Source organism: Saccopteryx bilineata, chromosome 10 (assembly GCF_036850765.1).
Source record: "Saccopteryx bilineata isolate mSacBil1 chromosome 10, mSacBil1_pri_phased_curated, whole genome shotgun sequence".
In the NCBI taxonomy this organism is placed as follows: domain Eukaryota; kingdom Metazoa; phylum Chordata; class Mammalia; order Chiroptera; family Emballonuridae; genus Saccopteryx; species Saccopteryx bilineata.
In genome coordinates, this window is record NC_089499.1 from 18392127 (window position 1) to 18420119 (window position 27993).

General features: G+C 42.5%; 1 protein-coding gene and 1 long non-coding RNA gene across 2 annotated transcripts in view; one reads left to right on the forward strand and one right to left on the reverse strand.

Annotated features, from left to right (window-relative positions):
* LOC136314345 (uncharacterized) overlaps nucleotides 1-27993 on the reverse strand; it is a 251799-nt gene that overhangs the window by 2878 nt on the left and 220928 nt on the right. The window lies entirely within an intron of this gene.
* CMTM6 (CKLF like MARVEL transmembrane domain containing 6) lies at nucleotides 568-27930 on the forward strand. The gene is made up of 4 exons (XM_066245072.1): nucleotides 568-794; nucleotides 14026-14202; nucleotides 20753-20851; nucleotides 25181-27930. The coding sequence occupies exons 1-4, from the start codon at nucleotides 660-662 to the stop codon at nucleotides 25316-25318; spliced, it is 549 nt and encodes a 182-aa protein (XP_066101169.1). The 5' UTR covers nucleotides 568-659; the 3' UTR covers nucleotides 25319-27930.

Genomic DNA, 27993 nt, shown 5'->3' on the forward strand with positions numbered 1-27993 from the left:
TCCAGACAACCCACTGTGCTTAAAATGAAATCCAGTTTCTTCCCTTGCCCGGAGAGGCCCCTACGTTATCTGCCCTCTGCCTCCATCTCCAATTTCATCTCCTCTCCTTCTCCCTCGTTCAGCCCAATTTACAACAGTCTCGGGTTTTAGAATAAGCCACGCGCACATTGGGTATTATAGGACATGTGTACTTGCCATTCTTTTTCAGGAAAGTCTCTCCCTAGATCTTTTTTTTTTAAGATTTTATTTATTGACTTTAGAGAGAAGAGAGCGAGCGAGCGAGAGAAACGGGGGTTGCGAGAAGGAGCGGGAAGCATCAACTCAAGTGTAGCTGCTTCTCGACTGTGCCCTGATCAGGCTGAGTTTCCACTCCGCAAGGTGAGCGTTCCAGGTCCATGCTTTGTCCACTGCGCCAGCGCAGACCACGCTCTACCCAGATCTTTCTTTACAAGGAGTGCGATGGGTGGGTAGGGTCTAGGGGTCACCGGGGGCCGGGCAGGGAAAGGGGTGTGGCTAGATCGGAGGCAGGGCGGGGCGGGGCGGAGTCACCGGATGTCACGGCTGAGGCCCAGGAAGTGACAGCCCCGCTCGCTCGGGGACTTCTGGTGTCCGCACCGCATCGCCGCCGCTGCGATCGCCGTCTCCTCGGGCTCTGGGCGATGGAGAACGGAGTGTACAGCCCCACCACCGAGGAGGATCCGGGCCCTGCCAGGGGCGCCAGGGGCAGCCTCACCGCCTGCTTCAACCCGGGCCGGCTCAAGCGGCATCGGCGTGCGCTCAAAGTCTTGCAGCTGGTGAGTCCGTGGCCATGGCCGCGGCTGGAGAGCCGGCCGGGGAGGGGTGGGGTCCGGTCCCCGGGCCATGGGCCTGTGGGCTCGGGAGGCTGCCGATCCACCTCTCTTCAACGTGGTTGTTCAGGAAGCGGCGTTTCCACACTGCCAGTTCCTTCCTTCTCCGCCTGGGGAGGGGACATTACCCTCCAGCCCCCACGCTCTCCCGTGAGGTGGCTCCTCTTCCCCGGGTCTCTCTCCGGGTCGCCGTCGGTGGCAATGGAGGGCCACCGAGCATGTTAGGCGGGTCCAGGAAATGCGTCGGAGTAGACCCAAGTGACAGGCTTATTTCATTTACTCCTCTGTAGCCTCCTTCGTCTTTCCTCCCGCTCTTACTCTGCATTAACTCCCAAAGTGCCTGTATTTAGACTACAATGTACTTTTTTGTTTATCTTTCTGTGGTTCTTGCGGTTTTCCTGGTGTGAGCCCATGGGGGGGGGCAGTTTAATTTGGTGGACAAAGTCTTCCGATATACTTACTACTCACTGTCATGGAGATGTGTATGTTCAATGGAATGTTTCCCAAAAGTTTTATATTGATTGGAAGATAACTATTCCTGAATGGGTAACACATGTGTATGAAGTACAAAGTCAAAAGGACAGTTTGTTTGTATTTGAGTGCAGGTAGCAGAACTAGGGCACGGTATTTTCAATTTCACTGAATTTTATTTTATTTGTCGAAGAAATTTATTGTTCTATTCATTGATTTTTAGAGAGAAAGGAAGGGAGAGAGATGGCAAGGGAAAGAGAAAGAGAAAGAAACATTTGTTGTTGCGCTTATTTATGCATTCATTGGTTGATTCTTGTGTGTGCCCTGATGGGGGATGGAACCTACAATTTTGGAGTATCTGGGATAAAGCTCTAACCAACTGAACTACCCATCTGGGGCTCATTGAGTTTTAGTTTACTGTAGGCAGTGAAGGTACCTTAAGCCTCTAAGTGAAAATATCAAAACACCTATGATAGAGGATAAAGCATTGACCTGGAACTCTGAGGTTGCAAGTTCGAACTCTAGGCTCGCCCAGTAAAGGCACATACAATTACTAGTTGATGCTTCTGACTTCTCCCCCCCCTCCCTAAAAATCAATAAGTAAAAAGTAAAAAAAAAAAATCCATAAGATTTAAATTTTAATTCAGTTTACACACATTTTCTATATTCTATTTTATTCAACGATGAGCAACATTTTCTGCAAGACAAAAAATCAGACTGCTTAGTTTGAGTTATTTTTTAAAACCATCTCAAGTCAAAATAGGTTTCTTTGGGCCTGACGGTGGCACAGTGGATAGAGCAGAGGACCCAGGTTCGAGACCCCGAGGTCGCTAGCTTGAGCACGGGCTCATTTGGTTCGAGCAAAGCTCACCAGCTTGGACCCAAGGTCGCTGGCTTGAGCAAGGGGTTACTTGGTCTGCTGAAGAACCGCGGTTAAGGCACATATGAGAAAGCAGTCAATGAACAACTAAGGTGTTGCAATGAAAAACTGATGATTGATGCTTCTCATCTCTCTCAGTTCCTATCTGTCCCTATCTATCCCTCTCTCTGACTCTCTCTCTCTGTCTCTGTAGAAAAAAAAAATAGGTTTATTGGGAAGAACTTAAATTCTTAGAACACAGATAACCAGATCTTACATTCTTAGAACTCAGATGGCCTATTTATATTGGAGAGAAAAACAGCAGTCAGGAAACTGGCACTACTTGTAAGCCACTAAACTCACATCTGGGAATGATTGGGAAATCACTTGGAGGCAAGTGACAATATGGCCTATGATCCCACGAGAGGCTGGCGCTGTCTCTCTCTTCACCCTCCTTTTAGGTAGTTCCATACTGGCAACCTTTAGGTTCTTATCAAGCAGTAGGGGTTCCCTTTTTCTTTGCATCATCTATACCTCTCCCCAGAAGCGCTTCCTTCAGCTCTTCCTCTGGTCAGCTCTCACATGACTTTTAGATTTCAGCTGTTTATCTGAAGTAGAGCTAAAATGTTTCTACTCGAACTCTTTAAAACAGAAAGGCACTAACATGAATCTGAAGCATTCTGGCTGCTGAAAAGACATCAGCAATATTTATCAGTTGCCCATTAAATCTATTTTGAGTTGCTTTTATTTTATTATTATTTTTATTCCTAATCAAGAATAGCAAAGCTAAAGAAAGATATGTCATTACCTAATTTATAGTTTAATAAACTATAGTTGTTTATCTTCAGACTGAAATACAACTAGAAATTTTGGTGGTAGATTTTACTTGGATGCACAGAAGAGGGGGAGTTGGATTTGCCATAAAGATGGTTGGCTTTTTGTTCCTGCTTTGTTTGTCTTAATAATGTCTTATTTGTTCCCAACAGTATATTACAGGAGTTACCCAGAAAGTTCCAAGTAAATTAAAACTGTCATCCAGCCTGGAGCACAAAGTCTTCTTTGCCTTAACACAAATTCTGCCTTTAGGTTGTTTTACTTTAGATGACTTATTTTTTAAGAATGAAATAGAATTTCAGAGCTTCAATAAAGAAACCACTGTAATAAAAAAAATTCATGATCAGAAGAGTAGGTACTTTATCAAGGGAACTGTAGGCCCCATGACATTTTATTCAAAATATAGTACACTTCTGTGTTCTGAACCCATCCATACATGTTACCAGATTCTCAAAGAGAATGGAAACTTGCTCTAAAACTTAAAAGCCGGAAACTGTACTTAGGAAATTCTTAAGAGTCCTAGGAGGTTGAATTGGATTTCTCTGAGATTCTTTCCACTCGCTAAGGTTTTGACAAATCTCTGAGGCTCTGTGGGGCCTGCTGGTACAGAACTGAACACCAAGGGGAGCAGAGCCTGCAGACACAGAAGGGGATATTACAGGTAGAAGAGTGGAACTAGCTCTTGAGTTATATGTATGTAAGTAACTCTTGAGTTGGACTTGTATATCTGTGTCTACCATTCAGGTATGACCTTAATTTTGTCAAAGGCTTGTTCAAGGTATAAGCATTTTCTAACCACCATCTACCCTTCCCGAGCTGAAGAAGAAATAAAGATTCAGGTAGGAATTCAATTTAGGAGTCATTGCAGTCCTAAATTTATGCATTCAGTTTATTATCAGTTTATTTTATCCTTAGATTGGTTCTTATGCCCATGTATTTCAATTTATGAAATTGTTGAATTGGTTTTTTAAAAATTGTTGTTGTTATTGTTACTTGTGAGTGCATTTGTTTTTATTTTAAGGGGTGAATTGGCATTTTGGCAACCTAAAATTCCTTGCTAGTAAGCTGTGCAGTGATCTAAGTATGCATTATATTCTCTGCAAAAAGGTGACATATGTCTAGGGTTCCAGTTAAATGTCTTGATGGCCACACAGTACTGTGATTATAATGATTCTTCAAGCAGTTTGATTTGGAATTCACCAGTGATTTCAATTTATTAGATTATAAATAATGTTACTGTACAAGTGCCACAAAACAAATCACTTAGAAGCAATTTATCTTATATTGGTACTCTTTTCATTATTTAAATGTGAAAAGTGATTTGTACTAAATTAAAATGCTCAATTTTTACCTTGAGGAAGATCCATAATGTCAACAAATTTTATCTTTGAACCTTTGTGAGAGTAAATGTTTGCCTAAGGCAAGGGGAGCCTAATCTAACTTCAAGCTGATAGGGTTGTTTACTTGAATTTTACATATGACTACAAGTTCATTAATTCACAAGGTAATATAATTTTGTAGACGGAAGCTTATAATTAATGGGAAACATTAAGAAGTTCTTTTTATAAGAAATATTTTGCCCTGGCCAGGTAGCAGTTGGTTGAAGCACTGTCCCAGTACGCCAAGGCTGCGGGTTGGATCCCCAGTCAGGGCACATACAAGAATCAACCAGTGAATATATAAATGAGTGGAACAAATCGGTGTTTCTCTCTCTCACTCTTTTGCTCCCTCCCCTCTCTCTCTAAAATAAATAAATAAAGCCTGACCTGGTGGTGGCACAGTAGATAGAGTCTGAGACACTGAGAATCTAGGTTGGAAACCCTGCAATCGCTGGCTTGAGCTCAGGGTCATTGGCTGGAGCGTGGGATAATAGACATGACCCCATGGTCACTGGCTTGAAGTCCAAGGTGGCTGGCTTGAGCAAGGGGTCACTGGCTCAGCTGGAGCCCCCCCACACTGTCAAGGCACATATGAAAAAGCAATCACTGAACAACTAAAGTGCCACAACTATGAGTTGATGCTTCTCATCTCCCTTCCTGTCCTTCCCTGTCCGTCCCTCTCTCTATAAAATAAAATAAAATAAAATAAAACTAATCAATAAAATTTTTTAAAAGACTTTCTTTTACAGTGCCACCCCAATAAATTTTAAATTCAATAAAGAAAGAAGGGAAGGAAGGATTTTTTTTTATTTTATTTTTTTTTAATTTTTCTGAAGCTGGAAACAGGAAGAGACAGTCAGACAGACTCCCTCATGCGCCCGACCGGGATTCACCCGGCACGCCCACCAGGGGCGAGGCTCTGCCCACCAGGGGGCGATGCTCTGCCCATCCTGGGCGTCGCCATGTTGCGACCAGAGCCACTCTAGCGCCTGGGGCAGAGGCCACAGAGCCATCCCCAGCGCCCGGGCCATCTTTGCTCCAATGGAGCCTTGGCTGCGGGAGGGGAAGAGAGAGACAGAGAGGAAGGCGCGGCGGAGGGGTGGAGAAGCAAATGTGCGCTTCTCCTGTGTGCCCTGGCCGGGAATCGAACCCGGGTCCTCCGCACGCTAGGCCGACGCTCAACTGCTGAGCCAACCGGCCAGGGCGCAAAGGAAGGAAGGATTTTTAAAAAAATTCCAGACTGTTGGCCCTGGCCGGTTGGCTCAGCGGTAGAGTGTTGGCCTGGCGTGCGGGGGACCCGGGTTCGATTCTTGGCCGGGGCACATAGGAGAAGCGCCCATTTGCTTCTCCACCCCCGCCCCTCCTTCCTCTCTGTCTCTCTCTTCCCCTCCCGCAGCCAAGGCTCCATTGGAGCAAAGATGGCCCGGGCGCTGGGGATGGCTCCTTGGCCTCTGCCCCAGGCGCTAGAGTAGCTCTGGTCGCAGCAGAGCGACGCCCCGGAGGGGCAGAGCATCGCCCCCTGGTGGGCAGAGCGTCGCCCCTGGTGGGCGTGCCGGGTGGATCCCGGTCGGGCGCATGCAGGAGCCTGTCTGACTGTCTTTCCCCGTTTCCAGCTTCAGAAAAATACAAAAAAAAAAAAAAAATTCCAGATTGTTAAAGACAAATGATGGAGAATTTGTATTTAATACAATGACTTAATTTTAAAAAAGACTGAAGTTTCAGAAAAGGTAGTGAAATTGAAATGGAGAGAGAGATACGGGGTAGTAATTATCTGAATGTTCAAATCACTAGAAGTGTAAGACCATCTTTTAGTCACTAAGATTTCCCAGATGTGTTCACCCTAGCAAGTTGGTTTTAATGTATGACTTAACAGCAAAAAGGGGAAACAAAACTATGGTAGTATCCTCAATCTTACAGGAAAACCTACCAAACGTACATAGTCATAAAATGAACTTAATAAATGGTGGTTTATGGGGCAACAAGTACATAGTGGGAGTCAGGAGACCTGTGTTCTTGTGTGTGCCTGGCTCACTTGGGACTTAGCTTGTCAGAGATTAATTCCAGCATTTGTAAACATGAGGGTGGAAGACTATATGCCCTCAAAGGCTCTTCCAACTCCCAAAGCTTGATAATTCCTTTAACTATATTTGGGCAAAATTTTATGTCATTTGAAGGAGCAGCAACGGGCATCCTGTCGTTAGCTTCATATTTAGTAAGCAGAACTTCGTATGGTATCTTCATGCTACTGAGAACAAAACTGTTCACCAGGTAATGATAATTGAGCCTTTTAACTTCTGGGTTACATTCACCATTATTTTCTTACCCAATTCAGTGACCTTGTCTCTTTTTCCTCTCCTTAACCACTTTGGTATTTAGTGCTAGTGACTACCATTTCTTGAAATTCTTCCTTCCCTTAACTTTGACATGTTTTTAATAATAATTAAAAAAAGTGTCTGCTTACCAAAAAAAACAATTGACTAAAAATATGATTAAAATAAAATAAGACACACTGTGCGCGTCACACTGTCATAGACCCCAGTATCGCTGCTTGAAGTATGTTGACCTGCTTTTCAAAGAAAACCCTAAGAAGTGTTAAACTTCCAGGGCCTTGCTTGTCTGTAATTCCTTGCTCTTTTCCTCCTACTCGTGAGCTGTGATATTCCTTCAGGCCCCACCCAGTTCTCAGTTCCTTTTGTCTTCTCCCCGACTAAACCGAGCAGGCGGTCCCTGTTGTCTTCATCTAGAAGTCCATTTTCCCTGGCACGGTCTTCACATAGCCATGCCCAACACCTTAACCATTTTTCTCATCATTCCACTTCCAGTTAGGTCAGTTGCCTTCTTTTCCCTTTGGTGCTTACTGCGCAAGTTCTTGCCTTCATGCATCTGTTCTTGTTTGTCCCTCCCCGGGATTGTCCTCTGTCCATATCCTGTGTGTCTCTTGGCTGTGGTCTGAGTCTTGCTTTTCCACCTGTCCTTTTTCAGTTATTCTTAGTCCAAGTAGATCTGAACATTTTCTTAAAGATTTTTTGAATTTAGCCCTGGCCGGTTGGCTCAGCGGTAGAGCGTCGGCCTAGCGTGCGGAGGACCCAGGTTCGATTCCCGGCCAGGGCACATAGGAGAAGCGCCCATTTGCTTCTCCACCCCTCCGCCGCACTTTCCTCTCTGTCTCTCTCTTCCCCTCCCGCAGCCGAGGCTCCATTGGAGCAAAGATGGCACGGGCGCTGGGGATGGCTCTGTGGCCTCTGCCTCAGGCGTTAGAGTGGCTCTGGTCGCAATATGGCGACGCCCAGGATGGGCAGAGCATCGCCCCCTGGTGGGCAGAGCGTCGCCTCTGGTGGGCGTGCCGGGTGGATCCCGGTCGGGCGCATGCGGGAGTCTGTCTGACTGTCTCTCCCTGTTTCCAGCTTCAGAAAAATGAAAAAAAAAAAAAAAAAAGATTTTTTGAATTTAGATAAAATGAGGGCTCAATTATGAGGAACAAAATATATGGTGTTTTGTACATTGGTCTTATTGCTCTGTCATTATGTGTTCCTATGTATAATAGGGCTGCATACTTAATACTCAAATACACTGCATTTTTTATTTATTTTTACTGAGGTATAATTGAAATATAGTATTATATTAGTTTCAGGTATACAACATAATGATTCGTTATTTGTACATATTGTGAAATGAACACTTTATTTTGTACTACAGACTGTATAGTGTGCTGTGGGAGGTTATATAGCAGGTGTCGGGAACCTTTTTGGCTGAGATAGCCGTGAATGCCACATATTTTAAAATGTAATTCCATGAGAGCCATACAACGATCCATATACATTACACATTATCCAATAAAAATTTGGTGTTGTCCCGGAGGACAGCTGTGATTGGCTCCAGCCACCCGCAACCATGAACATGAGCGGTAGGAAATGAATGGATTGTAATACATGAGAATGTTTTATATTTTTAACGTTACTATTTTTTTATTAAAGATTTGTCTGTGAGGCAGATGCAGCCATCAAAAGAGCCACATCTGGCTTGCAAGCCATAGGTTCCCGACCCCTGTTATATAGGAAGCTTAATAGACCTGAGCAGGTAGCTTGGTTAGTTAGAGTGTCATCTTGATATGCCAAGGTTGTGGGTTCAATCTCCGGTCAGGGCACATATGAAATCAACCAATGAGTGCAGCCTGACCAGGCAGTGGCACAGTGGATAGAGCGTCACCTGGGACACTGAGGATCCAGGTTGGAAACCCCGAGGTCGCCAGCATGAGCGGGCACATCTGGCTTGAGCATGGGCCCACAAGCTTGAGCATGGGCTCACCAGTTTGAGCAAGGGGTTGCTGGCTTGAGCATGGGATCATAGACAGACCCCGTGGTCGCTGGCTTGAGCCCAAAGGTTGCTGGCTTGAAGCCCAAGGTCGTTGGCTTGAAGCCTAAGGTCGTTGGCATGAAGCCGAGGATCACTGGCTTGAGCAAGGGGTCACTCATTCTGCTGTAGTCCCCAAGTCAAGGCACATATAAGAAAGCAATAAATGAACTAAGGTGCTGCAATGAAAAATTGATGCTTCTCATCTCTCTTCCTTCCTGTCTCTATCTGTCCCTCTGTCTCTCCTGCTAAAAAAACACACAAAAAACACACAATAAATACATACATAAGTGAATCAGCAAACCAATGTTTCGTTTTCTCTTTTTCCCTTCCCTTCTCTCTAAAATCAAGAAATATTTTTAAAAATAAAGGAAGCTTAATAGCATCAGAAATGGGGAGTCAAGAGAAAATGTCATGCCAAAATATAGCTTATAGTACTAATTTCTTGGCGTTTAACTGGGAATAGTAACTAGTAAATGCCCAAATTTGAATGTGTACGCCTGCAGTCTCTTAGGATGCCCATGCAGAACGTGCCTCTTAATACTGCTGAGGCTTAAGGTTAGAAAGAATGGTTCCTGTTCATAAGTTTGGAACAGGACTTAACAATGCCTTGACATTGATTCATCTGGTCAAGTTGGATCCTGCTCTTTTCCTACTGAGAGTAGATAAGCAGTCTGTATTTCTACTCCAGATAAGAATTGTTTTTGTCATATAACCTACACAGATGCGTGTTCCTGATAATCTAATTCTTGTAATAAGAATGCTTCTACTATTAGAGTTTTAGGCTGATATCTTCTCATGGTTAATGACTTTTATACAACCGAGATGTATTTGCTAACTTCGAGAACCTCCTAGTAAGGCAAATGGAATATTAGTATTTTATTATACTCTAGCTATGCAAACACTCATTCTGTAACTATAATTTCAGGAGACTAGGGAAGTACCTTCCCACAATGAGCTTCTGGCGTTTGTTTTGGTGTGCCTGCCATGTTACAGCCTGTGGTTTAATGATTGGGAATGCCTCACCTACTGTCAGTCTGAAGGAGGCTGTTTCAGATATGCTGGACGGCTTTTTATGCTTCACTAATAGGAAATCATAGCAGTAGGATCTATTTTCATATACAGATTCTTTTTCATTGTGGGGAATATGAATATGAATTTTATATTGCTCAGTAGGAAGGGGGGGAATCCCTTAGAGGCTTAGATACCAATTTAGATTTGACCTTTTAAAAAAATTTTATTTTGAAGTAATTATAGATTTATAGCAACTTGTAAATATATATATATGCATACGCATGTGTGCATGTGTATGTGTACACGTGTGTGTTACTCCTATGCAGCTTTATCATATGTGTAGCTTCCTATGATCACTACCACGGTCCAGATACAGAATTGCTCCATCTCCACAGGGTTCCCTCATGCTTCTGCTGTATAGACACACTGTTCCTCTCTCCCCTGGGCACCACGAATTTGTTCTCCATCTCTATAGTGTGTTTTCTGAGGAATGCTGTATAAACAGAATCGTGTAGTCTATAACCATTTGAAAGTGGACTTCTTTCACTTTGGATAATGCGCTGCAGATTCATCTAGGTTGTTGCATGTGTCAAGTTTGTTCCCTTTTATTGCTAACTGGTACTCCTTGGTATGGATGTCCCCACCATAGTTTGCTTACACACTGAAGGACACCTGGATTGTTTCCAGGTTGGGGCCATTATGAGTAAAATTGTTATGAACACTCATGCACAGATTTTTGCCTGAATATACATTTTTGTTTCTCTTGGTTGGGTGCAGAATGCAGAAATACAGTTGCTAGGTTCGTGGCACTTGTACCTGTTGATCTTGGTAACAATCTTAGCAGTCTTAATATATCTGGTTGCTCCTACTAGCTTGACTTAGGTAAGATGGCATTCCCTGACAGGCATCTACTTGGGTCATCAGTTATTTTGATAGTTTTAATGCTCAGAAGGAAACTCCCTCAGCTTCCACAAAACCCACACGAACTACCCAAGTGAAACTTGCTTCACTTTCTTCCCTCGTATTTCTAGAGAAGAGGAGCCTGAGTCCTCGTTTTTAATTCCTGTCTTTAGACACACCCATCTTCCCGGTTTCTGCCTAAACACGCCCAGTTCCCTCCCATCTTGCCATTCCCTTCTCTTTGACCTCATCCACTACTACCCTATCTGGCCACTCTTTGAAAGCACACTTCCTGCCTGTGCCGTCTCTGTCCCACTGCCTTGTCTTCCTCTTACTCCTCAGTATGCAGCACTATAATCAAAGCTTCCTCATGTTGACTACTCTGAAATTGTCTGGCTGATGCCATCAGCGGCCTTCTTGCAGCCCAGTCTAATAATGTGTTTCAGTTTTCTTCTTCCCTGACCCCTAAGTAGCATACACTTTCTCTGTGCAGATACACTTTTTTCTTGGTCTACTACCCCTTGGGCTGCTGCTCCTAATTGTCCTTTGCTGGTGTCTCCCCCTCTGCATATCCCATAAGTCTTGGGGTTCTTCAGAGTCCTGCAGAAGGCCAAGTTTCCTTATTGCGGGTGGTCTCACTGGCTGACTCACATCTTGATCCACCTCCGACCTCTCCCCTGAGCCCTAGACCTCCTTGACATCTCCACCTAACTGTTCCACAGACCCTCATGCACAGCATAGTTAAAACCTAGTTTATCCTCTTCCCGACTGTAAAGCCAGTAGCCACGGCCACCATCACAGCCGCCTGGCCCATGCAGGTTCACATTAGATTTGGACAGTTGGTAATGAAACAATGGAGCCAAGAACTAGTGGGCCATCATCTTTAATCCTAGCTTGCACCTGGTAGGCAAGTAAAAACACTCACTGGGCTCCAAAACCCACTCATTCAGTGCTACTGACTTATCCGAGTTTCCTAGAATCAAAGGTTTCTAGCTCACTAGCCTTATTCACCTCTGTTCCCCATCTCCTTCCTTCTCCCTGCACAAACTCTGCACAAACTGGCTTCTCCTTCAGTATTCTGCCATCTTGGCTGCTTCTCCTGTCCTCCTCCATGTGGCCTTTTTCTGCTCTCACCTCTAATGCTAATCTCAGGAACTGAGAAAGCACAAGCTCCCAATCTGCCCCACTTTATAGTGTAGAAATCAAAACCTTTAATCCAGTATACAAACAAGGAAGTCTCTGATACAAAGTCACTTATCTGAGGCATAATGGGATTCCTCATGAGAGTGTACCACCCCGCATCACACAACAGTCAAGGGTGTGGGGGACTAAGCCTTAGGCTATAACCATCCTGCCTGCTTACAGCCTGGCCCCCACACCCAATGCAAACTACAAGCGAGCAAACATATATGTCATATTTAAAAACTTTTTTGACCAACACCAACTCCCTTGCCTTATAAAGGAAAAACAAAACTCTTCTTTCTGCCGAGAAACATCAGTATGTTAATACCACATATACAAAAGTGAGAGCTCTGTTAACACCCACTTCCATTTAACCAAGTTGCCACATCAGCCGGAGTTAGCCGTTCTCCATTCAGTGCGAGAAGTCATTCTGACCCATGCCCGTCTATCACAGACAGCTACAGCCAGTAGGCCCCTCTGGAATATTCTTTACTTTTTTTTTTTTTTTTTTTTTTTTTTTTTAGTGAGAGAGAGAGAGACAGGCACACAGGAAGGGAGAGAGATGAGAAGCATCAACTCATAGTTGTGGCACCTTAATTGTTTACTGATTGCTTTCTCATATGTGCCTTGATGGTGGGGGGCAGGCTCTAGCTGAGCTAGTGACTGTTTGCTCAAGTCAGTGACCTTGGGCTTCAAGCCAGCGATCTTTGGGCTCAAGCCAGTGACCATGGGGTCATGTCTATGATTCCACGCGCAAGCTGGCAACCAAGCTGGTGAGCCTGCATTCAAGCCAGATCAGCCCTCACTCAAGCTGGCAACCATGGGTGTTTGAACCTGGATCTTCAGTGTCCCAGTCTGACGCTCTATCCACTGAGCCACCGCCTGGTCAGTCTCTTTACTTTTAACCATCAGTTGACTTGTGTTTTTCCCATACTGATTTATACTAATTATACTTTTTAAGGTCACTTAGTTAAATATTACACCAACTAAAATTGAGTGTGAAAGGCATTGCTTCTATGAAAACTTAACCGAATGCTTTGGAAAGACTGAAAAATAAGTTTCTAAAATATTTGCTGTGGAATTAAGTAAGAGCAAGGCAACTGCGAAAAAGCTGGTAGAACCAGTCCCGATCTAGAAGGATTCCTACTGTGATTATCAGCGTCTAAGATCTTGCTCCACTTCAGATGACCTGGGTCTGGAAGTGGTGGTCACAAATGACGACAGGGGTTAATGCAGAAAGCACAGGGTGGAAGGCCAGTTTTGTAGGCTCAACTCAAAGACAAGGCCTGCTTCAAATGATGGTGAAAAAACGTGCAGTGTCATTTTGTATTAAGTTAAAATGTTTCAGTATGTATGTATCATCTTGTTTCCTAGTCTGGTGTTATTCATCAGTGACTTTGATGAAGGCTTTTCTGCATCTTTCAGGGATTAGTCACTCTTCTCCATTGCTGGCGACCCTGGGTGCTCCATTTCCCTGATTCATACATCAGCTTCCCCACTAGATGTCTGCCCAAAGTTTTGCCCTTCCTCTGGTCCCATCTCCATGTTGTAGCTAGTGAGAACTACTAAAAGCATGAACCCTTGCTTTAAAACCCTTAAAATCCAGAGTCCTTAAACAAGTTAAAGGGGACATTTAGATCTGGCCTCTGCTTACGTCTCTAGTCTCTCATTGAATCATTTTTGTGCAGCTAGCCCCTTCCTTCAAACTGGACACTAACGATGGTGACCCAACTCGCTTCCACAGTTCAGTTACGGGTGGTGGGATATATGTGTGTTTGCACTGGGGCCGGGGGGCGTCGTGCTCTCTCACCTCCAAGTCTTTGTATGTACTGCTTCGCTGCCTGGAACTTCTTTTGCTGTCTTTAACCCCCCGTATTGACTCTACTCTCCTTCAGGTCTCAACTTTCCTTCAGAAAGCCTTGCCTGATCCCCCCAAGTCCAATGGCTCTTCTGTGTGCTTCTGTAACAACACCCTATATCCCCCCTACTCTCCAGCCCATGGTAGGAGATTATTTGTGGACCCATCTTCCTTTCAAAGCAACCAGACTCTTAAGTTCTCTGATCAGCCATTCAGTAAGCATGTTTGCCATGGTCTCACTTTCTAAATATTTGAATGAACAGATGGTATTTTCTGAATACTGTAGGTTTCTCTGAAAAACTGAAGTAAAATGCTTTGTTCCTTTCTTAGTTGCTGTCTCTGCTGGCCTTCATCTGTGAAGAAGTGGTATCACAGTGCACTTTGTGTGGAGGACTTTACTTCTTTGAATTTATGAGCACCAGTGCCTTTCTTCTGAGCCTGCTGGTGCTGATTGTGTACTGCACTCCAGTTTATGACAAAGTCGGTGCCGCAAAAGTCAAGGACTCGGTAAGTATGAAAAACCATAATCCCTATGTGAAGAACAAAGCTATTTGGAAGAGTGTATAGTTTTATTGTTCAAAGTAGTTTGTATTTTTTTTAAATGAGAGAGAGAGAGAGAAAGGGAGAGAGACGAGAAACACCAATTTGTAGTTGTGGCACTTTAGTTGTTCATTGATTGCTTCTCACATGTTCCTTGATCAGGGGACTGCAGTCAAGCCAGTGACCCCTTACCCAAGCCAACAACCTTGCAGAGACCATAGGATCATGTCAATGATCCCATGCTCAAGCCAGCAACACCACACTCAAGCCGAATGAGCCCGTGCTTAAACTGGTGACGTCGGGGTTTGAACTTAAGGACCAGGGTCCCAGATCAGTGCTCTGTACACTGTGCCACCACCAGTCAGGCCAAAGAAGTAACGCCTTTAAAACTCAGTAACATGAGCCTGACCTTTGGTGGCGCAGTGGATAAAGGGTCGACCTGGAAATGCTGAGGTCGCCTGTTTGAAACCCTGGGCTTGCCTGATCAAGGCACATATGGGAGTTGATGCTTCCAGCTCCTCCCCCCCTTCTCTCTCTCTGTCTCTCCTCTCTCTCTCTCTCTCTCTCTCTCTCTCTCTCTGTCTCTCCCTCTCCTCTCTAAAACGAATAAAACAAACAAACAAACAAAAAAACCTCAGTAACATGAAAAGAGTTGTTCTAGTTCTGCGTTTAAGCAACTCAGTTTTCCCTGCCAAATGAGAGGATAGAAGGGGAAAGTGTGAGAGAATGAAAGTGACAAACACTACCCATAGTTTACAAATTATTGGTGGTTTAATCTAATTCACTATCAATATTTTTAAAAACTAAGGGTTTGTCACTTTTGATTTCTCATATTTCAGTGCCACTCATTGGTCCTACAGTTATTCATTGTGTACTTATTAGATGCTAATCATTACGCTGGACACTAGAGATAGAGGAATGAACCTAACGTGCTATATTTCTGGAGCTTATAAAGAAAAGAGCATGTAATTCTACCTATTTTATTTTATTATGAAAAAACAGTTGTCTATAAGTGAATTAAGAAGGCATTTATTAGAGTTGCATAACTTTCTAAAGACTTAGACTGCTGACCCTGTGTTTTTATTTGAGTATAAGGATTTATGAGGTGACAGATAAGCTTATTTTCATATAGATACTGCATTTAAGGAAGAAGGAATTGGGTAATTTACTTCTTCAATAGCATTTGAATTACTAGTTGTGGTTTGTCAAGAATTAATTGTACAAATCAGGGTTGAATATGAAAGAATTCACATCTCTGAGGGAAACGATAAAAATTAGGATAAATTTTTAACTCTTCAGATCAAGAGTTAATAAATAGGATAAATACAAAGCAGTAAGATTGTGTTTTTGTTCAAATTAATGAGAAGCAAGCATTGGGTCGTATAGTGATTATAAACCTAAAATATTTACTTTTTTAGTATATAACTTTATGTATCTCTTAAATTTTGTGCTGTAGGAATCTATTACTTCCTTTTAAAAGGTTATTTTAGTTTAAAAAAAAAATTTTAAAGTTGATGCCAAACAGTTAAAAAAATAACTTTTGAAAACAGGTAGAATCTGAATCAAATCCAGCAAGCCTCTGATGAGCTCATACACACAATCCTTGGGATGATCTCAGCTGATAATATCTACAGTCTGTGTGCTGTGGGTCAGGTAGTTTTTTTTTTTGTTTTTTTTTTAATTATTATTATTTTTTTTTAAGTGGGGAGGCAGAGACAGACTCTTTTTTGTTTTTTATTTTATTTTTTACAGAGACAGTGAGTCAGAGAAAGGGATAGACAGGGACAGACAGACAGGAACGAAGAGAGATGAGAAGCATCAATCATTAGTTTTTTGTTGAGCGTTGCAACACCTTAGTTGTTCATTGATTGCTTTCTCATATGTGCTTTGACCGCGGGCCTTCAGCAGACTAAGTAACCCCTTGCTGGGTCCAGTGACCCTGGGTTCAAGTTGGTGGGCTTTTGCTCAAACCAGATGAACCCACGCTCAAGCTGGCGACCTCGGGGTCTCGAACCTGGGTCTTCCGCATCCCAGTCCGACGCTCTATCCACTGCGCCACCACCTGGTCAGGTGGGTCAGGTAGTTTTATGGTGTGGTTTCCAGTCCTCACACCTCAGTGCTCCATTTTGCTTTTGAGAAAACAGGTTCAGGATGGTTCACAACTAGGGTAAAAGTAACTGCAATTCGGCCGCCCCCTCGCCCGTCACGCAACGCACGTTCGTGGGGAACCTGGTGCTAAACCATTCGTAGACGACCTGCTTCTGGGTCGGGGTTTCGTACGTAGCAGAGCAGCTCCCTCGCTGCGATCTATTGAAAGTCAGCCCTCGACACAAGGGTTTGTAGTTCCTTCTCTTCCTTCCTTCCTCCCTCGCCCGCCCGCCGGGGCCGGGGGCCTGGGGGGGGGGGGGGAGAGGGGGGCCGCGGCGTCCGTCCACGCTCGCTGCGCCTTCCCGTGGCACGCGTCCACACCTCCCGCGTTGGCCCCGCGTGGCCCCGGGCCGCCCGAGCCGGCTCGGGAGTCGCGCGCCGTGCGGCCCCCTTTTCCTCCTAAAATAAAAAAAAAAAAAGTAACTGCGATTTGACCCCAGTAAAATTCTTACACCCTACATTCAATCATGTGACTAAGCGGAATCGTTAGAACCAAGGCCCTAGCAACTTTAGATGCTGTCACTGCAAATATCATTTCAGGAATCTCTGTATGACTGATAACGGCACCCATTCTTTTATGAAATACTGTACATATTAACGAGAGGATGCAGAGAACACCTTAGAATTTTGGTTTATGAAAGGTATAATTTTGAAAAGTCTTCCCTTTTTTATAGATGTGGTAAGATTTGGACAGGGGAAAAGTTCACTAATAGCTGAGCTGATTGATTTATTGTTTGTATAAATCTATATTTCAAATATTAAAAGTCAAAACTATTTTTTTTCTTTTTTTTTCTTTTTTTTGTATTTTTCTGAAGCTGGAAACGGGGAAAGACAGTCAGACAGACTCCCGCATGCGCCCGACCAGGATCCACCCGGCACGCCCACCAGGGGCAACGCTCTGCCCACCAGGGGGCAATGCTCTGCCCCTTCAGGGCGTCGCTCTGCCACGACCAGAGCCACTCTAGCGCCTGGGGCAGAGGCCAAGGAGCCATCCCCAGCACCCGGGCCATCTTTGCTCCAATGGAGCCTCGATGCTGTAGGGGAAGAGAGAGACAGAGAGGAAGGAGAGGGGGAGGGGTGGAGAAGCAGATGGGCACTTCTCCTGTGCGCCCTGGCCGGGAATCGAACCCGGGACTTCTGCACACCAGGCCGACGCTCTACCACTAAGCCAACCAGCCAGGGCCTCAAAACTATTTTTTTCATTTCTTATCACTTAACAGAAAAACAGTATCACTGTTCAGAAGACTTTTTAGAAATGTTATGTTTTACTTTAATGCTGTCTCAGGAGTGCTTAAGCACATTAATCTTTTTGAAAAGAAACAGTATTTTAATATTTTCCAGTTAGTGTAATGGTCTGATTAAGAACTAAACAAAATTTAAAATATTTACTACATTAAACTTATTTAAAAGGTTGTTTTCAAGGCCTTGGCAGGATGGTTCAGTGTATGGAGGATCGTTCTGGTGCGCTGAGATTGCGGGTTTGATCCCTGATAGAAGAAGCAACCGATGAGGAGACCACTAAGTAGAACAATGAGTTGATGCTTTTCTCTCTTTCCCTCTCGTATCCCTACCCCCCTCTCAAATCAATGGAAATACTTTTTTTAAAGTTATTTTTGAGAAAATACTGATTTAAAAGTACTGGGGAATAAAAGAAATAATTCAATTATTTTATCTTAAAACAGCTCTGATAAATATTTTATCATATTTCTTTTGGTTCTGTTAATAGGTTATTTTTAAAATTTAAAATATTTGTATCATATATATATTCTGATTTTTACCTAACCACATAGAAATTTAATGTTTGTTTTCAGTGGTTTAAAAATCACTTTTGCTGTGTGCATATTAATGGTTTTAAATTTTAAATATATTTCTGTGTAAGTTAGGTTTTCTGTTTTAGAGAAAATGTTTTGAGTGTGTGGTGGTAGTGTCTAGAGTAGAAGGAAAATCTGTTATAAAAAAGAATCTTTTCTATTCTATCAAGAATAATAATAGCCAAAAATAACAACAATAGCCTAGAGGACATTTACTATGTGCCTGGCACTGACCTAACCCCTTTCCATGGATTAACACTAATCTTTTGAATCATTTTATGAAGAAAATACTATTATTACCTCCATTTGCAAATGAAGAGACAAAGGCACACAGATGTTAAGTAACTAACTCAAACAGCTGGGAAGTAGTGTAATGGAATTTGAACTCAGTCTGACTCTAGAACCCATGTTTATTGAATAGTACATTATTCTGTCTCAAAATGACTCTCTTGTTTGTTTATTTATTTATTTATTTTGTTTTTTGTTGTTTTTTTTTGTATTTTTCTGAAGCCGGAAATGGGGAGGCAGACAGACTCCTGCATGCGCCTGACTGGGATCCACCCAGCATGCCTACCAGGGGGTGATGCTCTGCCCATCTGGGGTGATGCTCTGTTGCAACCAGAGCCATTCTAGCACCTGAGGCAGAGGCCATAGAGCCACCCTTGAGGCCCAGGCCAGCTTTGCTCCAATGGAGCCTTGGTTGCGGGAGGGGAAGAGAGAGAGACAGAAAGGAAGGAAAGGGGGAGGGGTGGAGAAGCAGATGGGTGCTTCTCCTGTGTGCCCTGGCCAGGAATTGAACCTGGGACTCCTGCACACCAGGCCAACGCTCTACCACTGAGCCAACCGGCCAGGGCCCACTGTCTTGTTTAAATACTTCCTTGAATATAATCTCAATATTAGTTGAGTAGAGTTTTATATATGTATGTAGTAGATTTGAAATAATATTCAGGCTGCCCTGGCTGGATAGCTCGGTTGGTTAGAGCATCATCCCAAAGCACAGAGGTTGCCAGTTTGATCCCAGTCAGGGCACAGACAGGAACAGATCAACGTTCCTGTCTCTGTCTCTCTCTCCCTTCCTCTCTCTCTCTCTCTCTCTCTCTCTCTCTCAAATCAATAACATAAGGGAAAAAAAGTTAAAAAAAGAAATATTTAAAGAAAGAGAAAAAACAAAGTACTGCAGAAAAACACCTCTTAGAAGCAAAGAGAAGACCTTAAATTTTTTATAAATGTTAAAAGAACAATTGACAGTAGTCTAGGAATTCTATATTGAATAGTTTTATCGATATTAGGTTTGGTGGAGATTGCATTTCAGAAAACTCAAAGTATCCAACTTAAAACTCTTTGGAGTGGCTGTGATTTACCAGTTTCTCCTCTGAATAAGGATGCGAGTCAGGCAGTTTGCAGCTGGCATGTGAGAGAAAGCCTTAGGTAATGCCTGAGGGAGCACTTGGAAACCCATGGGGAATGTCCTCATTGAAAGCTGCATTACGATGACATATGGAAGCTTTTATGCTAGTAGATACGATCATACGATCGTATCTACTCATCATACTCATCGATCATGCTCATCATACGATCTCACTTTAGATTATCTACTTGGAACAATTGAAAGCAATATGTTATTACAGAAAGTTTCAGTGGCTAAAAAACATACTACTGGCATAATTTTCTTTGGTTAATGATGGTTGGTTCTTTTGATTCTCTCTTTTCCAAAGTGCTTTCAAAGCCCTGAAGCACTTTGAGAGAGGCCAACAAAATATGTTGAAAGGAAATAAAAATGACTTTTTCTTTTTTTTCTTTTTTTTTTTTTTTTGCTGAAAGGAAGATAGGGTTTAATAAATCCTTTGGCTATGATCATTTTAATATGTCCTAGAAAAATAGGCCCTGGCCGGTTGCTTAGCGGTAGAGCGTCGGGCCTGGCGTGCGGGGGACCCGGGTTCGATTCCTGGCCAGGGCACATAGGAGAAGCGCCCATTTGCTTCTCCAACCCCCCACCCCCTTTCTCTCTGTCTCTTACCCTCCCGCAGCCAAGGCTCCATTGGAGCAAAGATGGCCCGGGCGCTGGGGATGGCTCCTTGGCCTCTGCCCCAGGAGCTAGAGTGGCTCTGGTCGCGGCAGAGCAACGCCTGGGAGGGGCAGAGCATCGCCCCCTGGTGGGCAGAGCATTGCCTCTGGTGGGCGTGCTGGGTGGATCCCGGTTGAGCGCATGCGGGAGTCTGTCTGACTGTCTCTCCCCGTTTCCAGCTTCAGAAAAATACAAAAAAAAAAAAAGAAAAATACACACACGACCTTTTGGGGAACTGTTTTATGACAAGATTACTTAGTAATGTATTCTCTGAATATGCCCTGTCCAAAGGGTGGGCAGTGTTCCTTTATGGAGCATTTGTTGAATGCCAGGCTTACTGAAAAGTTAGAAGTCAAAAGTATAGAAATATAGGTGGTGTGAAGAGAAAATTATAAATATAAGTCACTAAAGTTTTTTAAGAGAAAAACTGAACTATTTGTTTTCAGCATCCTAACCAAACCGTGTTCCTTATGTGTTTTATATACGTGTATAGGATTTTTATATTACTCTGGGGATAGGGTGTCTGCTTTTGTTGGCGTCCATCATTTTCGTTTCTACACACGACAGGACCCCGGCTGAAATCGCTGCAACTGTAAGTACCTCGTATTTTTATCTTCGCTTATTTCTGTTTCATTAGAAATAGAGACTTCTGAAAGTACTTGACAAGCTATACGGTATGAGAGACTAGTTTGTCTTTTAACTTATTTTTTATTTTAATTTTGAATAGAAGACCTAAAATCACATGATACCTTTAAATAGGATAGCCTGAAAAACCTAGAACCTAGTTTTAGAATTTGAGTTTTGTTAACAAGAACCCATTTATTTCACATGTGAACCTGTTATTGCTAATGAAAATTGTAGAATTGACTTTATTATTTTATATTTTTCTACTTTTCATATCAACAGAAACCTGTGTGCCAGGTGCTCTTCTAGGTGTCGAGAATACACAGGAGAAATGACCCAGAAATTGAGCTTAATAAAGAAATAAGTAAATGTTTTTATCTGAAATACTTAGGGGGGGCAGCAGATATTTTTTTTAGAATTCAGAATATTTTGGATTTTAGAAAGCCAATACTGGCCTGACCAGGTGGTGGCACAGTGGATAGAGCATCAGCCTAGGACGTGGAGGCCCCGGGTTCGAAACCCCGAGGTCACTGGTTTGAGCGCGGGCTCACCAGCTTGAGTGCAGGGTTGCTGGCTCAAGTGTGGAATCATAGACATGACCCAACGGTCACTGGCTTAAAGCCCAAAGTCTCTGGCTTGAGCAAGGGGTCATTCATTTCACTGTAGCCCCCAAGGCACATATGAGAAAGCAATCAATGAACAACTAAGGTGCCACAACAAAGAATTGATGCTTCTCATCTCTCTCCCTTCCTGTCTGTCCCTATCTGTTGCTCTGTTTCTCTCGCAAAAAAGAAAAAAAGGCAGTACTGTATGTAAACTTTGGTACACAATACCTTCAGAGGGCGTGGCAGCATCCTGTAACCCAGCATATTAATACTTCTGTGGCATATGAGCATTCACAGTAAAAGAGACAGGTAGAGACTATAAATAGTTCTACCTCATGCCTGCGGATTTTGAGCCAAGGAAATCATGAACACTGAGCATTTTGGGATTTCAGAATTGCAAATCAAGGATCATAGACCTGAATCAGCCCCGGTGTTTGGAATACGAACAACTAACAACTGGATAACACATTTTCTTACAAGCCAGCTGGTTTCCAATTAATACTTTATTCATGACAAAACTGAAGCTACCATTGAGTTGTCAGCTAAATAGATCATTAAAATTACTTTTTATGACAAAACAACTTAAAAGAATTTGCCGTTTCTTAGCACTTACATTTGTAAAACCAAAACAGAAATTAATGTTGAACTGTGACTCATTCTAGCAACAAGTAATATTTAGCCATGGATACATGAAACAATTGAAGAGAAAACCAAAAGTTTTAATAGAACCTTATGGTTAATTTCAGTTTATATACATATTTTTATTGCAGAGGAATATAGGATTGTCAGGAATATATTGTCAAGTATGGAAATATCTTATTATAAAATCCCATAGAGGAAGTGAAATGGAAGTTGAAGAAAAGTTGAGTTTAGGGCAGCAATTTTCAACCTTTTTTATTTCATAACACTTATAAATTGCTTACTAGAATTCTATGGCACATCAAAAAATATATATTTTTTGCCTATCTGACAAAAAAAAGGTATAATTTTGATTCATTCACACTGGACAGCTGTTGTTGGCTGTTGTCATTGTTTTTGACAATCTTTTTTTTTTTTTAATTTAATTTTTTTTTTGTATTTTTCTGAAGCTGGAAACGGGGAGAGACAGTCAGACAGACTCCTGCACGTGCCCTACCGGGATCCACCCGGCATGCCCACCAGGGGCGACGCTCTGCCCCTCCGGGGCATCGCTCTGTTGCGACCAGAGCCACTCTAGCGCCTGGGGCAGAGGCCAAGGAGCCATCCCCAGCGCCCGGGCCATTTTTGCTCCAATGGAGCCTTGGCTGCGGGAGGGGAAGAGAGAGACAGAGAGGAAGGAGGGGATGGGGGTGGAGAAGCAAATGGGCGCTTCTCCTATGTGCCCTGGCCAGGAATCGAACCCGGGTCCCCCGCACGCCAGGCCGACGCTCTACCGCTGAGCCAACTGGCCAGGGCCTCTTTGACAATCTAAGAGGTCAGTGCCCCTGACTAAGTAGTCAGGTATTACATGTTTCAAAAATTCTTGTGACATACCAGTTGAAAATCACTGGTTTAGGGGGAAAAAAGTATGGCATAAAATCCCCAGCTATTATTTAAAAAGAGCTTATTTGTGTGCTTTAGTTAGATGTGTTAGATTATTACAGTATTTAGATTTCATTGGATATATTTAAGAGTGACTGGCACTTTAAAAACTCATTATTTATAATATGCTGGAAATTACCTTCTGCAGCTATTTAAATTATGAAAAATTTTCTAGAATTAAATGAGGGAGCCCATTAAAAAAAAAAGAAAAATTTTTGTGAAGTACATGATCAAAAGAGCTGTAAGATCATCGCTCTGGATTATGTGGCATAGAGGAGGGCCCTGCATAGTCTAGAGCAGTGGTCCCCAACCTTTTTTGGGCCACGGACCGGTTTAATGTCAGAAAATATTTTCACGGACCAGCCTTTAGGGTGGGACGGATAAATGTATCACGTGACCAAGACAAGTGTCAAGAGTGAGTCTTAGACGGATGTAACAGAGGGAATCTGGTCATTTTTTAAAAAGAAAACATCGTTCAGACTTAAATATAAATAAAGTAGAAATAATGTAAGTTATTTATTCTTTCTCTGCGGACCGGTACCAAATGGCCCATGGCCTAGTACCGGTCCGCGGCCCAGGGGTCTAGAACTCTGAAGTGATTAGAGATGGTGACACACACAAGGTTGACTGACATCTGGTCTACCTTTAAAGTATTGACTCAGCCAGTCCATTAAGGGGGTAGATATCATCAGAGGAGAAGAGGACTTGGGTTTTGGGGGGGTGGGATTGATAATTAAATTTAGGTTGGCTGGGTTGGGGACACTGAGGTGAATGAATTAATTTGAAGCTCAGTTTGGTTTTCAGTGAATTGAGGCAGAATGCCATATTCTTTAGGGTGGAGGGGTTGGGTGTGAAGAGACTGCAGCAAATGACAACAAAATGTTAAAAAACCTTGGCAGTGGGGTGTTAGCAGAGGCTGATTTAATGGCGGGCACACTGGGCGTGTGCACTAAGCCCTGCAAAACCCCAACTTGACACTTTTTTCAAATGACAGCAAGTTTGGTTTCATATGTGCATTTTAACATTAATAGTACATAATATGTTTTATTTATTTAAAAATATAGTTAACATGTATTTTTCCCCCTCTTTTTCTCTTTTATTTAAAGGGCCCAATATTTTCTTCTGAGCCTGGGGCCTCAGCGGACCTTGATCCGCCTGGGGTGTTGGAGTTGGGAGGGACGTTAGCCATGGCCTCCGTCAAGTCTCTCTCTTCATAGAGCACTTTGGCTCCCATTTCCCTGAGGGTTTTGCTAGTGAAGAAACTAAATGTGAACCAAGGTCTTCTGTCTCTTGACAGAATTCTCGGAATGCTGATGTACAATAATGAGGAAGTGATTTAAGGAAGAGGAAGTAAATAGTGGCATCATGTGTCGTTAGAGTGTGACAATGAACTGGAAAGTTGTGTTTTTTTTGGAAAGTATTTTTTTTAGATAATTGAACCTAAAGGTATCTTCAAAATAGAATTTCTGTTTTTGATATTAATAACTTTTTCCATTTTCACCCAGGCTCAGCTGCTCACTCACATATGTCCCTTATGTCATCGTTGGGTCAGTCTAACCATTGCTAATAATGCTGTATTTTTATCATTTTGTAGGATTTTGTTTTTCATATGTTAACCTTGGTTTCCTATCTTGGCACCCCACACATGAACACGCACTTATAAGACAGGGTTATTTGTTCTTTGTGAGACTTTGGCTAAAAACCATTATTCTGGAATTTTGTTTTTGTAACTTCTTTCCATTTTTGTGATGACCTTAATAAACATTTCTTTTCTTTTTTTTTTTTTATTTATTCATTTTAGAGAGGAGAGAGAAAGGGAGAGAGAGAGACAGAGAGGGAGAGAGAGAGAGAGAGAGAGAGAGCTGGTGGGGAGGAGCTGGCAGCATCAACTCCCATATGTGCCTTGACCAGGCAAGCCCAGGGTTTCGAACCGGCGACCTCAGCATTTCCAGGTCGACGCTTTATCCACTGCGCCACCACAGGTCAGGCCAATAAACATTTCTTTACCACTAAAGTCAAGATAAAATTAGTGAATCATCTTGCTTGTATGAAACACTCTCAAAGCGAAGGAGGAAATGTGAGATTATGTTCTAAAATTCCTCATCTAAACGTTGCCACTTTTTCCTCCTCAGGTGTTTGGATTTCTAGCAAGTTTTGCGTTCCTCTCTGACTTTTTCGTTATGGCCTATGAAAAACGACAGGAGTCCCAGCGGAGAAAACCTGAGACGACCCCTACGACAGAGGCCTGCAGGGAACCACTGAACGCTTAAAGACTCGAGAGAGCAGGTGTTACATAGGGCAGAGACCACACGGTGCCTGAGCGGGGCAGGAGCATTCGTACAATCTGTGTAATTGCTAAACCACTCTGTTGAAGAGCGAGGGGAGGGGCCAGAAGGCAGTTTTATCAACATTGGACAGTGTGTCCGTTCAGATGTTTTTTTTGTTTGTTTGTTTTTTATAACATTTGAAACTTATATCTATGGAATTTATTTTTTACCTTTTTGGAGCTGGGGGCAGTTGTTTCTTTAAATCACAGCTCAACTGCTGATAAATTATTCTGTCATTGTTAGTAGGCTTAGCTTTGAAATTATGCCTTATAGCTATCTAAACAGCATGATTAAGTTCATCCATTTAGAAACAGTTTCATTTTTAAGTTTATTTGCTTAGCGATGAGTTTATTTTTTGACGGTTAGATACAGTGGAATGTATATTTAAGATGTTAAATTCAATATTTAAAATGTTGATGTAGGTTTTTTCTTAAAATATAATAACCAGGCTTTACGGTCTCTTCTTCAGCCTTAAAGTTATCCTATAACATTTTAATTATTATTAATTCTTCTATAGCCTAATAGAAAATGTTGGGAAATGTTGGTATGTTATATGTAAAAAAGCAACACCTGCAAACTGTATTTATACTGTACTTAGGTTGTTGTTGGTATCAAGTTGAAAAAAAAAATTTTTACGTAACACATAGAAAAATGGAAGAAACTGATATCACATCTAAAGACCAAAGATAACAGAAATAAACTTTTTGTGCAATACAGTGAAATTATAAAAGGAGTTTCAGCTACTTACCAATGGTTTGCAGAGGTGAGCCCCTGGGGTGGGTGATAAAATGGTTCCTTCTGTTGGCACATAATTATTTCTAGTGAAATGAATACACCTCTGCAGGGCCTCTTAAATGTTTTCTTCAGAGCCAGTCTTCTTTTTAAAATCCCAGCCTTTGGGGTTTTTTATCTCTGAGATGCTCGTTTTTCTGTCTCCTTACCAGGATGGTCCATACACTTTTTCATCGTCAGGAGAGAGGCAAGGTGAACCATGCCTCTGACTCTTTCTTGGTGGCAATTGTCTTTTGGTGGTCCAGACACTTGGGCCCTTTTCATTGCACGGTGTTAGCAGGATCCTTAGGGGTTTTTTTTTCCACTGAGGTATCACTCTAGTTTCTCTTTGGAGGAGACCTTCTTAAGAACATGAATATCTAGAGAATCCTGCCCAGGTTAGTACTGTTGATGGTATAAGGAGTATTCAAACCGTTCTCAAGAGACACTTCAGGACCAGTTCTGGTCATTTGGAAGAATTGTCTGTTGTTGGCAGGCTGTGGTTCACAAACTAGACCTTTCTTGTCTTCCTCTTAGATGTTTGACCCAAGAATTTGGAGTTAAGGCAATGAGCCCAAGTATCAGGTCCTTCAGGAGTTTGGTGGAGGTCTCCCGGGCTAGGCGTGTGAGGTTTTCTATTTGAAAAAGTGGAATCACGTTTCCAGTGTGGCAGTTTAATGACCCCCCCCCCTTTTAACTTTTCATCTCCCTTTTGTGTGTTGTCGATAGGTTTCAGCTGCATAAATGTGGCTGAAGTGGTTCTCAAAACTTGGTCATAATGGCCAGTTACAGCTTCTGTCCTGTCTTAGTGACTCAGGACCTTATCTATTTGTATTAGAGTGTGGATGCTAGTGCTAGTGGTGATGTCACCGTTACTTGCTTGGGAGATAATGAAGCCAATCGTGGATGTTGTCGTTACTGGGTGTGCCATCTAAGAGAGGAGAAATAGCCTGGGTCTTGGGTTCAAGAATAAAGACTGCTTCAAAAATAACCAGTATATGGTAGGCAAGTTCTGGTATTTCACATCCAACTACTGTACCATTGCCGTTTTAAATATGCAGACCCAGCTGGGTTCACAGCAAGCCATCTGGGCTACCTCAGGGTTCCCACCTGTGCATTGGTTTAGTTGAGTTTGACGGCCGTGTCCTCAATGGCCTCACATATGTAGCTGGTATTGAGCTTAAGCTCTGGTTGTTGTGAGGTTTCACTTCCATCTGTTTCCTTGGTGTGGAAGTGGGCCTCTTAACTAGCCACGTAATCCTTGCCTTTTCAGAAAGATAATTATTTGCTGGTATTTTCAGTCAGTCTAGAACCTTTCTTTACATTGTTTTCTATGGGACCCATGACTGATTAGCCTACCTCTTCTATTCCTGGAGAAATTAGGAGTAAAAAGACCATTGTGGTAAATAAAAGTTCAGTGAGAACTTGGGACCAAAACCACTGTTGTGTACAGAAAAGGACAGACTCAGTAAACTCAAATTTAAAGTAATTTTTATTAAATTTTATGATAAATTTAATTTGCTATATTTTATACAAATAAACTGTTTAGAATGGCTTTTTAAAAATATAAGGGAAATGCACTTACAATATAAAAATTTTACAATTGTAGTACTTAAACATACTTAAACTATGTTTTGTTTGGGGACTGGGAAATGTATTTTTACATTGTTTATAGCAAATCATTTTTGTATTTATCAATTGATATCCTGTGGGTCTTTTTTTTCTCTCTCTCCATGTCAAACTTTGTAGTCTTCTTTTTAAATAAATTCATTTTATTGTCTGTACTTTGTAGTTGTTTAATTATTACAGAAGAAAGCTTTCTGCAGAATTCTAGGACTTGTCTCTAC

Excerpts from the sequence above, each read along its gene's own strand:
- CMTM6 (XM_066245072.1), top strand. The coding sequence starts at position 660 with ATGGAGAACGGAGTGTACAGCCCCACCACCGAGGAGGATCCGGGCCCT. Across the intron at positions 795-14,025 it reads CGCTCAAAGTCTTGCAGCTG|TTGCTGTCTCTGCTGGCCTT; the intron begins GTGAGTCCGTGG and ends TTCCTTTCTTAG. Across the intron at positions 14,203-20,752 it reads CCGCAAAAGTCAAGGACTCG|GATTTTTATATTACTCTGGG; the intron begins GTAAGTATGAAA and ends ATACGTGTATAG.